Source organism: Scylla paramamosain, chromosome 14, assembly GCF_035594125.1.
Source record: "Scylla paramamosain isolate STU-SP2022 chromosome 14, ASM3559412v1, whole genome shotgun sequence".
NCBI classification, from domain to species: Eukaryota; Metazoa; Arthropoda; class Malacostraca; order Decapoda; family Portunidae; genus Scylla; species Scylla paramamosain.
Window position 1 is genome coordinate 15,229,923 of NC_087164.1, and position 14,246 is coordinate 15,244,168.

Sequence of the window (14,246 nt, forward strand, 5' to 3'; positions counted from 1 at the left end):
CACATTGTGCTTTTACCAGTTAAACAAATACAAAGAAGCGCCCCATTTATAGCTATGACGTTGAATTACTTACGTAAAATCTTACAATCCATCCCTCTACAGCAAAGAGTGAGTTGGTATCCGCTACTTTGCACAAGATACTATTTACCCCTCCATAATTTTTAGTGTTCTATTCTGGAATATTTTGGTATTCTTGAAACATTATAGGTGTATGTAGCATGTGGCAGGTTTCAGTAGCAGCCACTGGCCATGGTGTGGCTGTAATGCCTGTTTGCAAAAATGTGAAACAATCCTTCAGAAAATACATACTATGCTTGATACCACCCATGATGGACATTACCCAAGGCAGTTTGGGTTTGCTCAAGATAACCAGGCAGCCATCATCAGCTGAATTCGTTCATAATTTTCTTCGTTGCTTTCCTCAGTAATTGTCTTACTGCCTGTATCTCTAATTAAACCTGTCTATTGTGGAAAGACGGTTATATTTCTTTTGTCCATCATTAATACGCTGATAATATATTTGCAGGTAAACCCCTGCAATACTTCAGCTTTGAAGAAAGCCAGCCTGACAACAGTGGTGGTTCGGAAGACTGCCTCGCTGTAAATCCTTATATCAGCCGGTGGAACGACATAAATTGCAACTTTACCGCAGACGGTTATTTGTGTGAATTTACAGATGAATTGTATTACTAGATATTTGAATTTTGTCATGGAAAAAATAAAGCCAGGAATACCAACAAGACACTAGAAATTTATCATCAGCAATAAAGGAATTCTATTGAGTGAGTAGCAACAAGAGGAGTTAACATCCAGGCAATTCCTCTGCACGACTGCATAGGTACGACTTCCATAACAGTATTGTCTTTGGCTTTTTTTAATGTTTTAAAAAATTCACTACAGTGGGGTCAGACAAGTCTGTTAGCCATCAGCTGTAGGAATTTGAGTGAAATCTGGTTTGGGAGTTAAGTAAAAATATGTGATTATGAACTATTGTTCCTTATTATTTTTATACATAAGAATGATAATTGAAATGGTTGAAATTTGCTGCATAACGCAGTAGTAAACGTTTTATCTCTAAGTTACAAAATTTATCTTGTCCACTGTGCTCCACAAGTTATCTGAGTCTTTAACCTTAAAAACTGGCAAGATTAATCTCACTCACATTTTAGACGTATATCTTTCAGCCAAGAATGGATGCCGGTTCACTATTGCATTATCTGCAGTGGTCACACTGAGCATCCCGCTTGTATCATGCAGGAAACCGTCTGCGCACGGGCATGAGAGAGAGAGAGAGAGAGAGAGAGAGAGAGAGAGAGAGAGAGAGAGAGAGAGAGAGAGAGAGAGAGAGAGAGTTCAAGCAAAATGGAAGCATAGAAACACAGCTACAGAGAGAGAGAGAGAGAGAGAGAGAGAGAGAGAGAGAGAGAGAGAGAGAGAGACTCCATCTCCTGATGATCAAGGCATGGAAAATGTTAATATGAAACTTTTATATCCGGCAAAAGGTGGAGAATCCTAGTTTTGAATTTTTGGCAGAGGTTTAAGTGAAGACTTCAGTTTTAGAGCCGGCAGTGGTGTCATCTGGATGACACACAAGAGGGAAAGATGAAGACAGAATGTAAGATATTTTTTGGCTATAGACCGGAAGTCATGGGAAGGTGCAGAATCTCGGTTGAGTTTCGGGTTTTCATGTTCACTTTTTGAGAATGGAGAAAGTCATAGAGAATAGCAAAATTGAAGGCTTGTTAACAGATTGTTTGGTGAAATACTAATAGCCAGAAATGGTAGTGAGCAGTGAAATCTCTAAGTATGCATTTATCTTTAACTATATTAGAGCATCTATTATTATGGAACCTGGATTTAGATTGCACGATGAGATTTTTCAAGAGACAGTGTGATGATTATTTATTTATTTATTTTTATTTTATTTTATTTATATATTTATTTATTTATTTTTTTTTATCTTATGTATTTTTTTTTTTTTTTCATCATCCATAATGTGATGGCAATGATGTGTTAATGCGGCGGAAGTAAAATAAGGAACATGAAAATGGTGGTATGCTTCCCATATAAAATAAACAAATTTCAACTTTAGTTTTAGCACTTTTATTGTACTGCCTGGTCAGACCTCTTACTTGCTACAGCTGATAACACACTTGTCTGACTCGACAACTAGGTTTCCCTACATAAAAGTAATACGGAATACTGTTTTGTAAATTTCATGAAGAGATTGGGATGATGCTGTCATGCAGTTGAGTCTCCAGAATATGACTCCTCAAACATTTAATCTGCAATGGCGCGACAGATCCGTTTATAGTGTTGTTGCCATCTCCGGCTTCTTCCGTGGACAATATTACTTAACGATATAATCTGTAAATTCACACACGTAACCGTCTGCAGTGTAATTACAGTTTATGTCGTTCCACCACCGAATATAAGGGCTTGTAATGAGGCAGTCTTCTGAACCACCATTGTTGTCAGGCTGGGTTTGATGAAAGTTGAAGAATTGTAAGGGCTGACCTGTAAAATGTATAGTTAGTCCATTAACGTGGAGCTAAGGAATTATCATAAAAAGTAAATCTGACATCACTTTTAAGGGAGGATATAGTATATTGTAAAAAAAAAAAAAAAAAAAAAAAAAAAAAAAAAAAAAAAAGCAACAAGTAAAAGAAATAAGAAACAAAGCTTTCAGGTGTGTATGTATGTATGTGTGTGTGTGTGTGTGTGTGTGTGTGTGTGTACAGCTGCGAAATAAACATATATTACCTGTGCTACAATCGACCCAGTTCCCCTCGTTCTGCCGGTCATCTGCTCCGAGCCAGTATCTTGGACTCATTGCAAAAGGGTACTTGGAAAACCCAACTCCGACAACTTTGCGTATCTGCCCGTCCTCCTCTTTGTTCTGCTGGGTAAAAAATGTATATGAATAAATACAAAAAAGGCAGTAGTCCATGTATGTTTCCTGGTTACTGGCTGCTGCACTGCTGAGGATGATGGTAGGAGCATTATGGAGACTGTTATATAAATAGGAGTTTGAGGGTTCAAGTTGATGGGAGACTCACAAACGGATCTTTGTAGTCTTATTAGTGGTAGTGGTGGTGGCAACAGGTATACCAGCAGCAATGACACTGACAGGTGGAAAAATTTGTATTGGAAAATGTAGACCTTTTTGGTACTGCATGAGGTCAATGTCGAAACTTTTCTTATAAAGCGTTCGTGTATAAAAGAATATGCAGGCAATTTATTTTCTTTAATTTATCTTACTTTTTACATTTTTTTTTTCTACACACTCAGATAAGCACATTTATCGGTATGTAACCTAACCGATCTGCACTATTTATTATGTTGCATGTATAAAGGGGAAAATGTTAATATTATGCGTAACAGAATAGAATATGAAAATATCATACAGGCGGAAAAAAAAATAATGTAGATGCTCTGAGGAGGCTTAGCTGTGGTAGTCATGAGGTAGCTGATAGGCCCAGCTGTGTGGAAAAGATGAAGCTGAGGAGGAGATAAAAAGATAGATGATTAGCTCGCTTTGGGAAAGCATACGATTCGTATCAAGAGTATTTCTACATAAATACTTCAAATAAAACAAAGCAACCAGTCTTCAAAAATATGTAATTGAAAATATATAAATATTTTCAAGACCATAGTTAAGAATGATCAAAGGGAATCAACAGATGAAATACTTGCCACAGGAAGAGCAAGACGACCTTGCATTTCTTTACAGGCACGATGAGCCTCGTCATAGTTGGCAGGAACATCATACCTTATAAATGTCTTGTTCCTTACTGGAGCTGCAAGAAAACACTGTAGTCAGGGTGATGGGATGATATCGTCAAATTTAATATTCGTAACATTTTCTTAATGAGCATTTCTGATATGTCCCTCCTCTTTATTAGTTTTCACTGGATTTAAGTACTAATATAAAATTTTGAAAAAAATGTGAGAAAATACTCATAGTTATGGCGTATTTTCTATCTTCGCTTTTGCCACTCCAAACCTTTTTTTAAGAAACTCATCATCTCCCTTACCCATAATTTTTACCAGAATTACTTTGAGTACACCAAATTATTAAGTGCTGTATGCCGGACTTTCTAACAGAGCATTAGCATTTTCATCGAACATTAATATTCATCAGTTCTTCAGTAAGAACACACATGCATAAATTCCAGGCTCTCATTAGGAGACTATTACGTCTAGTTGGTGGTTATGAATTACGTCTAGCTGGTGGTCACGATCCCAACATATGATCCTGAAGACTGAGGTGAGTTACACACACTTTCAGAGACGACTGCAGAAGCCAAGTTTTACAGCTACACCAGCAACATTAGCCTCTACAATAATAATTATTGATTAGTCCAATGCTTTTGCACTGAAGTGTTCCCCAAGAAAATCACGATGCTACTGCGATAACTACGTCAAGGATCACGCACTGTGTACTAAATAAATACCTTGCATGCTCAGGACACTTATCTTGGTGGTAGTGCCTCTCTGCTATTTAAAATAATAGACAATACAAATAATGAAAACTCACTGTCGGATGATTCAGAAAGAGCCTTTTTGGTGGAATGTTCACCATGTAATTTTTCAGCGTGAATTCGTTTGGCGAAGGTGCGGCTCCCATTCTCCATGGAAACCACCACCCCAAGGAGAGCCATGAGTTGATGAGTTCTCAGGTGGAACATTTTTTTGTATCTGAGGCAGACTGGTGGCCAGTGATGGCTCTTTTGTAGCGTGCATTTGTGGCACGTCTCTCTCTCTCTCTCTCTCTCTCTCTCTCTCTCTCTCTCTCTCTCTCTCTCTCTCTCTCTCTCTCTCTCTCTCTCTCTCTCTCTCTCTCTCTCTCCAAATAATGTGCTGCAATAATGTTGTGGTGCATGGTGTTGTTAGTCGTCCCAGTCCTGTGTTGACAGCTGAGCACGTACGTATGTAAGTACATTCATGTAGTATTTGAAGATGTGTTGCCTGGCGTTTTTTTTTTTTTTTTTCAAATGTTTTCTAAGGACAGCTTCCCCAAATAATTATTGAGGGCGATTCTCCTCAAAATTAATACTTCCATTAGAGTAAACCGCTCGTCGCCAGACTTATTAGATATTTGTTTTTATTCAAGATGAAGATGTAAAAGAATGACGGACAGGGTGAAGAGGACGCAGGTCAGACCGCCTTTATGGCATTTAGGTCACTCTGGTGTGTGTGTGCGTGTGTGTGTGTACACATCAAGGAACATATTTATGTAGAATCATTGATACACATCCCCTCCACCTTCTCTCTCTCTCTCTCTCTCTCTCTCTCTCTCTCTCTCTCTCTCTCTTTCTCTCTCTCTCTCTCTCTCTCTCTCTCATGAATAAAGGAGAATAATTAACGAAACTTTTGTTACATAGGGAGGACGGGACACACACACACACACACACACACACACACACACACACATTTATGATTTTTCTTCACGTTCAAAACAAAACTAATCCCCAGCTTCGAAGTCCCGCCATGACGTGTTTCACAATCGCCCCGATGCTTCGAAACCTAACACTTGGTGACCTGTTACCTGTAGGATCTGGTGACTCATTAATAGCCTCACGTCGGACCTTCACCTGTCCTGGGGTCGTGGGGGACGTGGGGAGCGCGTGTGGGTGTGTTGGGGTGTGTTGGAGTGTGTTAGAGGTGTGTTTGGTTATGCTGTATATGGTGTGGGTGTGTAATAGTGTGTTTATATGTAGTGGATGGTGTTCCCGTGTGTTGAGGTGTGTTGGGAGGTGTTAGAGTGTGACAGGGTGTGCTGCGGTATGTTGGAGTGTGTTAGAGTGTGTTTGGGTATATTGTGCTGTGTTGGGATGTGTTGGACGGTGTGTGAGGATGTGGTGGGGTATGTTGGAGGGTGTTAGAGAATCGGAGGAAGGGGGGAGGGGTGGTCAGTGATAGGGAGTAGAGGCAACAATAGACTTCACACTGTACTCTTGGGCTTCGAAACACCGTGAGTGAAGCCGTGATGAAAGGTAGCTCGCTCGGAACAATGGATCTGCTGCTTCTCTTCCCTTCTCCCCCTTCCCTCCGACGCCCTTTGTATCTCAGGAGCCACTCAAGTTTATGTTCCCGTGTCCTGTGGTCTGTTCTTCCTTCCGCGTTGTTCCCTCGCAGTGCTGTCGTCAAGGGGCGTTAGTTATGCTCTCATGTCAGCGTTATTGGTGGTGCTGGGGTGTTGGTAACCTGTCACTTAGGGTATTAAAAGATCCTTGAGAGCTAAATTGTTGGAATTTTTAGTGTTTTGTGGTTTCAGTGACTGGCTGTAGTGGAAGTTTTTCAAGGGTGTTTTTAACGGGCTCTAATGGAAGTTAATGGTTTTCAAGGGTTGTTTTATAAGGCCCTGCTGCCTTCCCATTCTTTTGCCTTTTCACACATTTCTCCACTTCCTCCCTACTGGTTCTTTCATTCATTTCATCTGTATCCTTCTTCTGTTTTTCTCACATCAAGTACCTCGCCTACACATCCCATCTCTTCCCAAAATCTTTAATTCCCTTTCTCATTTCTTCCTTAACTGTCATCCAGTGTTGTGAAAGAAAAGTTTTTAACCTGACCCACTGGGATTTTGGAGTTTTATTATTTTTTTGGGGGGTGTTATTTATTTATTTTTTTTATTCTTCATATTTATATGTAAATCAGTTTAAAAAAACAACTGAAAAGTAATCTAGTGTGAAAAATAAAGTTTGAAGTGTTATCTGAAGGACAGACACTTGCTTAGATCATGTTGATACAGGTTGGTCTGGTTGGACAAAGCCTGTGTTAACTTGTACTGTACAGGAAATAAAAGAGTCAGGCTTGACTACTTTTACATTTTATATATATATATATATATATATATATATATATATATATATATATATATATATATATATATATATATATATATATATATATATATATATATATATATATATATATATATATATAGAGAGAGAGAGAGAGAGAGAGAGAGAGAGAGAGAGAGAGAGAGAGAGAGAGAGAGAGAGAGAGAGAGAGAGAGAGAGAGAGAGATGGCTCTGTACTTGATGAAGCAGCCTTCCTACCCTTATTTTTAGCTAAAAGCACATGTCAACTCAAGGGATCTTAGCAAGTAAATATCATAGGCCAGGAGTCAGACGTGTCTATTAAGCCACACCCCTTTCTCAATCCTGCTCCATGTCCACCTTCCCACCCCAGCTCCTTCCTTGTTTCTACATTTCTCATACCCCTTCCCTATCTCCTCCATCCAAGAGAGAGAGAGAGAGAGAGAGAGAGAGAGAGAGAGAGAGAGCACACCACATGGTTGCTTAAATTTTCAGGAGAGAAAATAGATAACAACATCCCTTGTTTGTCTGAGTGTGTGACAAGTGTGACCAAACTATGAAACTATCAATTGGACTTTTCACACACTCAGAAAAACAAGAGATGTTGGAGTGGAGTTTAATCTAAAAAAAAAAATGTAAAGTAATGGAATTTGGAAAGAGTGAGAGGAGAGTAAAAGGAAATTTTGTGTGAAGCAGTGAGAGGTTGAGAAGAGCAGAAAAGGAAAAGGATCTGGATGTTATGGTGCATGGAAATTTGATCTTGGAGACACATTAGCAATATTACAGGAGAAACCTATAATATAAGAATAAGAATAAGGTTGGCCTTTGTGCCTCTATGAATGAAGAAATGATCAGGAAGATGATTATGTCACTGATTAGACCTAGAGTGGAATATGCAGCAGTAGTGTGGTTGCCCTAAAAGATAAAGGATATAAGGAAGTTGGAAAGAGTTCAGAGAGCAGCAATGAAGATAGTACCAAGTATCAGGGACTTGTCATATGAAGTGAGATTGGCAAGATTGCACCTACCAGGAGAGAAAGAAGATACTTAATTGCAATATATAAAGCATATGAGAAGGTGGAGGAGGTGGACTGGAGTAACTTGATGGTTAGAGATACACAAGATACTAGAGGACATGGAAAGAGGCTGAAGAAAAGTGCTTGTAGAAGAGATGTCAAAAAGTATAGTTTTCCATATAGAAGCATAGATGTATGAAACAGTCTGGAGGAGGAGATAGTAAATGCCAAAAAGCTTACATGGATTCAAGGCTAAGTTAGATATCAAAACATATGGAGATGGAACAGCACAAGTATAGCTCTTTTCCCATAAAGCACAACTAGGTAAACTTGGAGTTGTCTTGCAGGAAACATGATTAGAATGATAAAGGATGATGGAAACCGTACAGTGTTGCTTGTATCTTTATTTTGTATAACCAGGAATTGTCTTGCAGGAAGGGAGGGTGACAAGGAGGACTGCAGGAAGACTGAGGACCACATCACCAAGGACCAAGGAAGACCAGAGCACTGTCTCAAACTGCAAGGAAGGTTAGAGGGGGATCCACAATGCTACAGTCTTGAGTTTCTGTCTAAGCCAGCTGGTAATGCCCTGGAAGTGGGGGAGGCTCACCTTTCACTAGTGGCAAGTTATCTTCAGTGTTATAATTCCAATTAGTATCTGCACTTTTCCTTTCACTATTATAATCCCAGTTAGCATCATTATTTTTCCTTTCAGTTAGCATCCTTATTTCTCCTAAAAGGATTGGACAAGATTGGTAGGGTTCTGTAACAAGTATATGTAAATGGGCATGAATATATAGATCTGACATACCAATGCTAACACTTCTGTCTTTACACCAGGGGGACATCCAAGGAAGAGAGCACACTGAGGGACACCAGGTTGAAGACCACTGCCCTTGAAACTGCACATGAAGACCAAGAGGAACACCAGGTTTGATGGAAATGTCAAGAAAACATGATGAATTGATTACAGGGAAAGTTTCAAGAATCCAGGCCAACACATGACAGTTTCCATGAGATCTGAGATTGTTTCAGCTGTATCCTTGTCTCAGCCCAGTAAGAAAGTATGTCACTGAGTGGCTGCACCTTCCCTTCACTGGCTTGGTGCCGGGCTTCACGTCACATGCTTGTTTTATATGCAGGGTAGACAATTTTAATTGGTATCCTGACACTTGCAGAATGAAAACATGTTTACTCACTTAAAATTTTGATGAGTATAACTAAAAACTTACAACACAATTTTTATAATACTCTACTTAAATGATTGCCATTTATAGCAACACATGAAGGCATTCTGAATTAAATTACTTCATCTTTTAGTAAAAAGAATCTAGAACACACTGGTGTGATCAGATTGAGGATGAAATGTCAAATAAAAGACATTTATTTATAGGAGGATTCCACTTCACACATAATTGGGTGGTGTGTGGCTGGAGTGGTGTGAAATCCTTTTATCCGTGCTTTGGTCACGTCATCATGTTAAGGAAGTTACCTTCCATAGGATGAATTAACTTATTCAGAATGCTTTTGTGTGGCTGAATGCAGCAGTCATAGGACATTACTGAAAGTTACCAGTTAGTCTTCAGAAATTTCAAAACTTAAATACATGTTTTAGTTATTTTTCAACCTTTGCTAAAACTTAGAATATCAATTAAAATTGTCTATGTTGAATGCAAAGCAAGCTAAGGCACATAACACAAAACCATCACTGGAGCAAGCAACATGTGACCTGTTGCTGGGAAGCAGCAGGCGAAATATGCAGGTGAACACTGAGCAGCAGTGTTCTTTCTGACCCATAGAGTCCAAAGTATCCAGGATACCCAGGACAAGCCTGAGATTGTTGGATATTTTCTAGAGATCAGATATGTGTGCCATTGTGTGATCATTAATAAAACGTGGTGATAATTATCAAAATATCTAGTTCACTTGGACACAGCCTCTCAATAATCATCTTAACTTTGGTCCCAGGATCACCACAAGCTGATGGGTATGTGTTCCTGATGGATATTGAGTATTCTCCCGGGTACTGATCCTGGGTACGTTGGGTAGGCCAAGTCGGGTACCTGTACTCATGATTACTTGAAATTCCATACTTTGTTCATCCCTACCAGTCAAGAGCCAAGGATCCTGTGGTAGGGAACACAAGAGGAGAGCCTTGTGTGTGTGTGTGTGTGTGTGTGTGTGCATTCGCCTGTCCTTCATCTTTGCCAGACACTGCTAACAGATATACATGAATGGTTTCATATTTGCCTCAAAATTTGATAACACTGCTAGCCCATAAATTTAACCTCCCTTCAGATGTTTGCCAATACTTATGTCCTGTTTTTTCCACAATCATCATAAGAATAAAAATTTACTTCCTAGAATAAAAAGTTCCACATTCACCTTTCATATCAAAACCTACATGACTACAAAACATCCAATTTATTCTTTTCATTACTTTATACTAGGTAATTGACTTTCCTAATTTCATGTTAGGTGTAAGCACACATCATGCATGTACATTTTTGACCAGGTGAACCTTGCACAAATTTCTCTGTTTAGGGTACTATGCATCATAATGATAGCTTACCCAGAAGCCCAGGAACCACTTCCAAAACAATAAACCAAATTTTTTGAGGAAAATGACACATTGCTGACATCATTACATGATGTAAAAATTTAATATAAAAGTAGACATCTTTGTTTGTACTTATGGATACTATACTTGCTTAGTCCCAATACTTTATGAGACCATCCCACCCAGCAGTGGCGATCTTACTAGTTTCATGTGGGTGCCACAGGATGCCAATGCAAACATCATCATGAGCTTTCCATTTTTGATATAGCTTTGTTGTCTTCCAGTCCCACACATGAGCTTTTCCATCAGCATCTCCAGACACAAGGTATGACATGTCTGGTGAGAAGTCCAATGTACAAGCATAGCCTGCCACCATGTGACCAGTGAAAACCTTCTTGCGGTTCATTTTAAAACGATCTAAGGCAGAAAATATTACAATTTTGTTATCCATGCTTTGACAAGCCAACCACTTCTTGTTTGGTGAAAGAGTAACAGCAGGCATTGAATGCATTGAAGGATCTGCAATATATTTGAAATCGACAGGAATATCCCACTCCCATACCCTTAAGCTTTTGTCATCTGAGGTGGAGACAAATCTTCTGTTTTCATCAATGAAAGTGATGGTGTTCACTGCTCCCAAATGACGATCATATTCCTGGACAATCTCAGCACTCCGAATATCCCAGCAAACAATCTTCTTATCTGATGTACCAGCAACAAAGAGGTGTTGATTGCCATCATCTGGATTGAATTTGACACAATATGGTATCTTTCTACTAGGAAACCTGGAAATACAATCTCCAGTCTCTGTGTCCCAAAGCTTTATGAACCTATCGTATCCAGCTGAGAGAAACTGTTTGCCTGTGTTATCAAAGCAAGCATCCCTTACTGCTTGTTTATGCCCCATATATGTTCTAATGCATCTCCTGTTGTTGAATACTTCCCAGATTTTTATCTTAGTGTCCATAGAACATGACAAGAGAAGGTGGGCTGATTTTGGAAACCAACGTATGGCAGCCACACCTTTGGTATGTCCTTTCCATGTGTGAATCAATTTTTTGGGCATAAAACACTTCTCAGGTGGATCAGGAGACTTCAAATTAACACCAACATCTTGTGGAATATGTAAAAAGGATCTTCCTTGATAGTCATATGCATCTTTGATATGCAACAAAGATTTTTCTTCAATTGGCTTGTCGTCATTTTGCTTCCGTCGTTTTTGTCTCTTGGCAAGTATTTCATCTAAGTCATGTTGTTCTTCCTCTGATGGTTTCATAACTGTTTTCTCATTTTCAAATTTAGCCCAGGGTCCTTTGAATCCTTCAGTATCACTTGCATCATCATTCTTGTCACGTCTTCTCTTGGGAGGCAGGTCAGCCTTGTGTTGAGTTTCAAATACAGTGATGCCTGAAGTCTTCTTGGCTGAAGATACATCTCCTATATATCTTCTGCCATCTTCTGGGTGTCCAGAAATGGATGGATCAACAGCATAACCTGTAAAAAAGAAAATAGGTTGTGTTTAGAATAATACTACAAATATGGTGAAATACACACATAAGAAAAAAATTGCAGATAAACTTGTTTATTCCTAAAAACTGAAATGATAAAAAGTAATATGTCGAATCTTTTTAGTAGTTAATTCCAAGAACTGAACAGCTGGAACTTCTTTCTGCTCATTATAGATGCAGATGAACCTTGCATATGAAAAGCAGAGGCACAAATGTCTAAATGAATAAGTGAGAGCCTAATGTTAATTTTTGGTGTTGTAAAGTTTATTGGTGTTTCATAAAGTGGGTTTGAGTTGCAGCATTAAAACATGCCTGATATCGTATGTCTGGTGGAATATGGCCACAAGTAATGACAGCTCAATGCTTTCAAGGAACCTTTTTGGTCATATTTTATACATATTGCATTTAATATTAAGCAAAGATGTAATATTTATTCTATAGTTACAAGGAGGTCCCATCGTATAAGCATCCGATAGGTTCATTAATTAATGTTTGGTTAGGTTTGGTTGGGTGAGGCCTTGGGCCGTGCTGCTCCCAGTGTAGGGCACTGTAGGTTCACTTGAAGACTGCCCAACACTTGGGGTCCCACGCACGCATGAACAGTGTGCCAGACGTACAATTTGAGTGAACCTACACGAGCCCCACCTTTACTTCCTCATGATGGCCGTTAAATTCTTACAAAACTCTGAATTAAAGTTTTTCAAGTAAAATTTAACCAAACCTAACTGAAATGTTTTGGCACCGTGGTACCAAGGGTTGTTGCTGCTCTGCCATTATCATTGTGAGAAGCTCATACGCTTCTTAAGAGTCCTTGTCCACCAGTCACAACATCTCAGTGCGCTGGGAGTACTCATAGGTCAATGCCAATTTTTCAGTATTATTTATATAATTATGAGCTCCTTTTACACAGATTATGAGCTGCATCCAGCTCATAATCATAACAGACTGATGACGTTTTTTGCATACCACTTCAGGTCCTCCCCCACCAAAAATTGAGCTGGGTGACACTTCTTAATAAGAGTCACTGAACTGAAACCTTTTTCTGCCATTACTTATGTGTTTCTTTAAATGGGAAGTCATTATACAAGCAATTCAAACAGAATGTAACTGCTCATATCATCAGGGCCTTCGTGTATACAGACGTTGCAAATGTATGAACTTATAAAAACATTAAAGCATGTAGATACACATCAATTCTATACAATAACATATATCATAATTATGTATTAATCTTGTGTCATAAAACTAGATTCCATAAAAGGAGTGATTTGGTAAGAAATATAACTATGCAAATACTGAGATTTTTCTTCTTTTCTTTTATCCACATTACACTTACCATATGTTGTGAAGGTTCTCCTTTGTGATTCAAACTCAAAGTCATTGAAGTGTGCAGTTTCCACATGTCCAGCAAGGGAGTTTCTGGTGACCTCATGATATCTGGAATGGAGAGCTTCTGGCCCCAGTACAGGAGCAAACAGTTCATCATATTTTGGATTGTACTTCAGTTCCTTTTCACTAGGGTCTATGTGGCGTCGGTCATCAAGTTCTTTCTGGAAAAAAAATAAATGAACGAATAATAAATAAATAAATAAATAAATAAATATATATATATATATATATATATATATATATATATATATATATATATATATATATATATATATATATATATATATATATATAATCATACTGTTAGTTTCACATATCAACCTTTGCACCATTGCAATAAAGAGATTCCAAAAGAAATCTCTATAGTACCCCACTAAATAAACATGTGAAAATGGTGAAAAATGAAGAACAGTCTCAAGAATTAGTTACGGAAATTTTGCTAATTATTTTGAGCAACGAAATCCAAACGTTTTGTGACGCATGTAAGAACTTAATACTCGGAGAACATTGCCGAAAAAATACCGAAATCTCCATGAAATTGCACGATGCGGAGCTATTAAGTAAAGCTTATCCAGTGTTCCAGCAGTGAGAAATGCATGTAAGGAATGAAAAGAATGACACTCCCAGCATGAACCCCGTGCTCTCCTACACCTACTGTCACTCACCGTAGACGTAACTTCCGGAGACACGACTAACTGCAGGTCCTTGCCGACCGTGTGCGCACTTTCTATGGGCTTCAAGTGCTGCACAAGTTCCTCGGCGTCTTCCAGTTCACTCTCACTCTCGCTGCCGTAGTCCCTCAGGCTCAGTAGCGACGCCATGTTTGTTTACTTCATGAAGTCAGCGTCCGCCAGCACATCTGTTCATAATTTTTATATATTTGCTATAAAAATTTAATTTAAAACACAGTATTTTTTCATGAAGGAAATATTATACATCATGCTAA

At 38.7% G+C, this 14,246-nt stretch overlaps 1 protein-coding gene and 3 long non-coding RNA genes across 5 annotated transcripts in view; 2 read left to right on the top strand and 2 right to left on the bottom strand.

Annotated features, from left to right (window-relative positions):
- Positions 1–769, top strand: part of LOC135106923 (uncharacterized) — a 950-nt gene extending 181 nt beyond the window's left edge. Inside the window, exon 2 of the long non-coding RNA XR_010271506.1 lies at positions 527–769. This is a non-coding gene — a long non-coding RNA (uncharacterized LOC135106923). The remainder of the gene's footprint in view (positions 1–526) is intronic.
- A 623-nt stretch (positions 770–1,392) lies between these two features.
- On the bottom strand, positions 1,393–3,808 carry LOC135106924 (uncharacterized). Its single transcript, XR_010271507.1, has 3 exons — positions 3,700–3,808; positions 2,764–2,902; positions 1,393–2,517 (listed from the first exon to the last, which is right to left on the bottom strand). It is a non-coding gene; the product is annotated as an uncharacterized LOC135106924 (long non-coding RNA).
- A 1,735-nt stretch (positions 3,809–5,543) lies between these two features.
- On the top strand, positions 5,544–9,013 carry LOC135106930 (uncharacterized). 2 transcript variants are annotated; one of them, XR_010271508.1, is made up of 3 exons: positions 5,544–5,667; positions 8,278–8,465; positions 8,684–9,013. It is a non-coding gene; the product is annotated as an uncharacterized LOC135106930 (long non-coding RNA). The 2 variants fall into 2 exon arrangements; XR_010271509.1 differs by having other exon boundaries at positions 8,278–8,371.
- Positions 9,014–10,479: 1,466 nt separating this feature from the next.
- On the bottom strand, positions 10,480–14,148 carry LOC135106928 (pre-mRNA-processing factor 17-like). The gene is made up of 3 exons (XM_064016381.1): positions 13,966–14,148; positions 13,248–13,461; positions 10,480–11,897 (listed from the first exon to the last, which is right to left on the bottom strand). The coding sequence occupies exons 1-3, from the start codon at positions 14,119–14,121 to the stop codon at positions 10,555–10,557; spliced, it is 1,713 nt and encodes a 570-aa protein (XP_063872451.1). The 5' UTR covers positions 14,122–14,148; the 3' UTR covers positions 10,480–10,554.
- Positions 14,149–14,246: the final 98 nt, after the last annotated feature.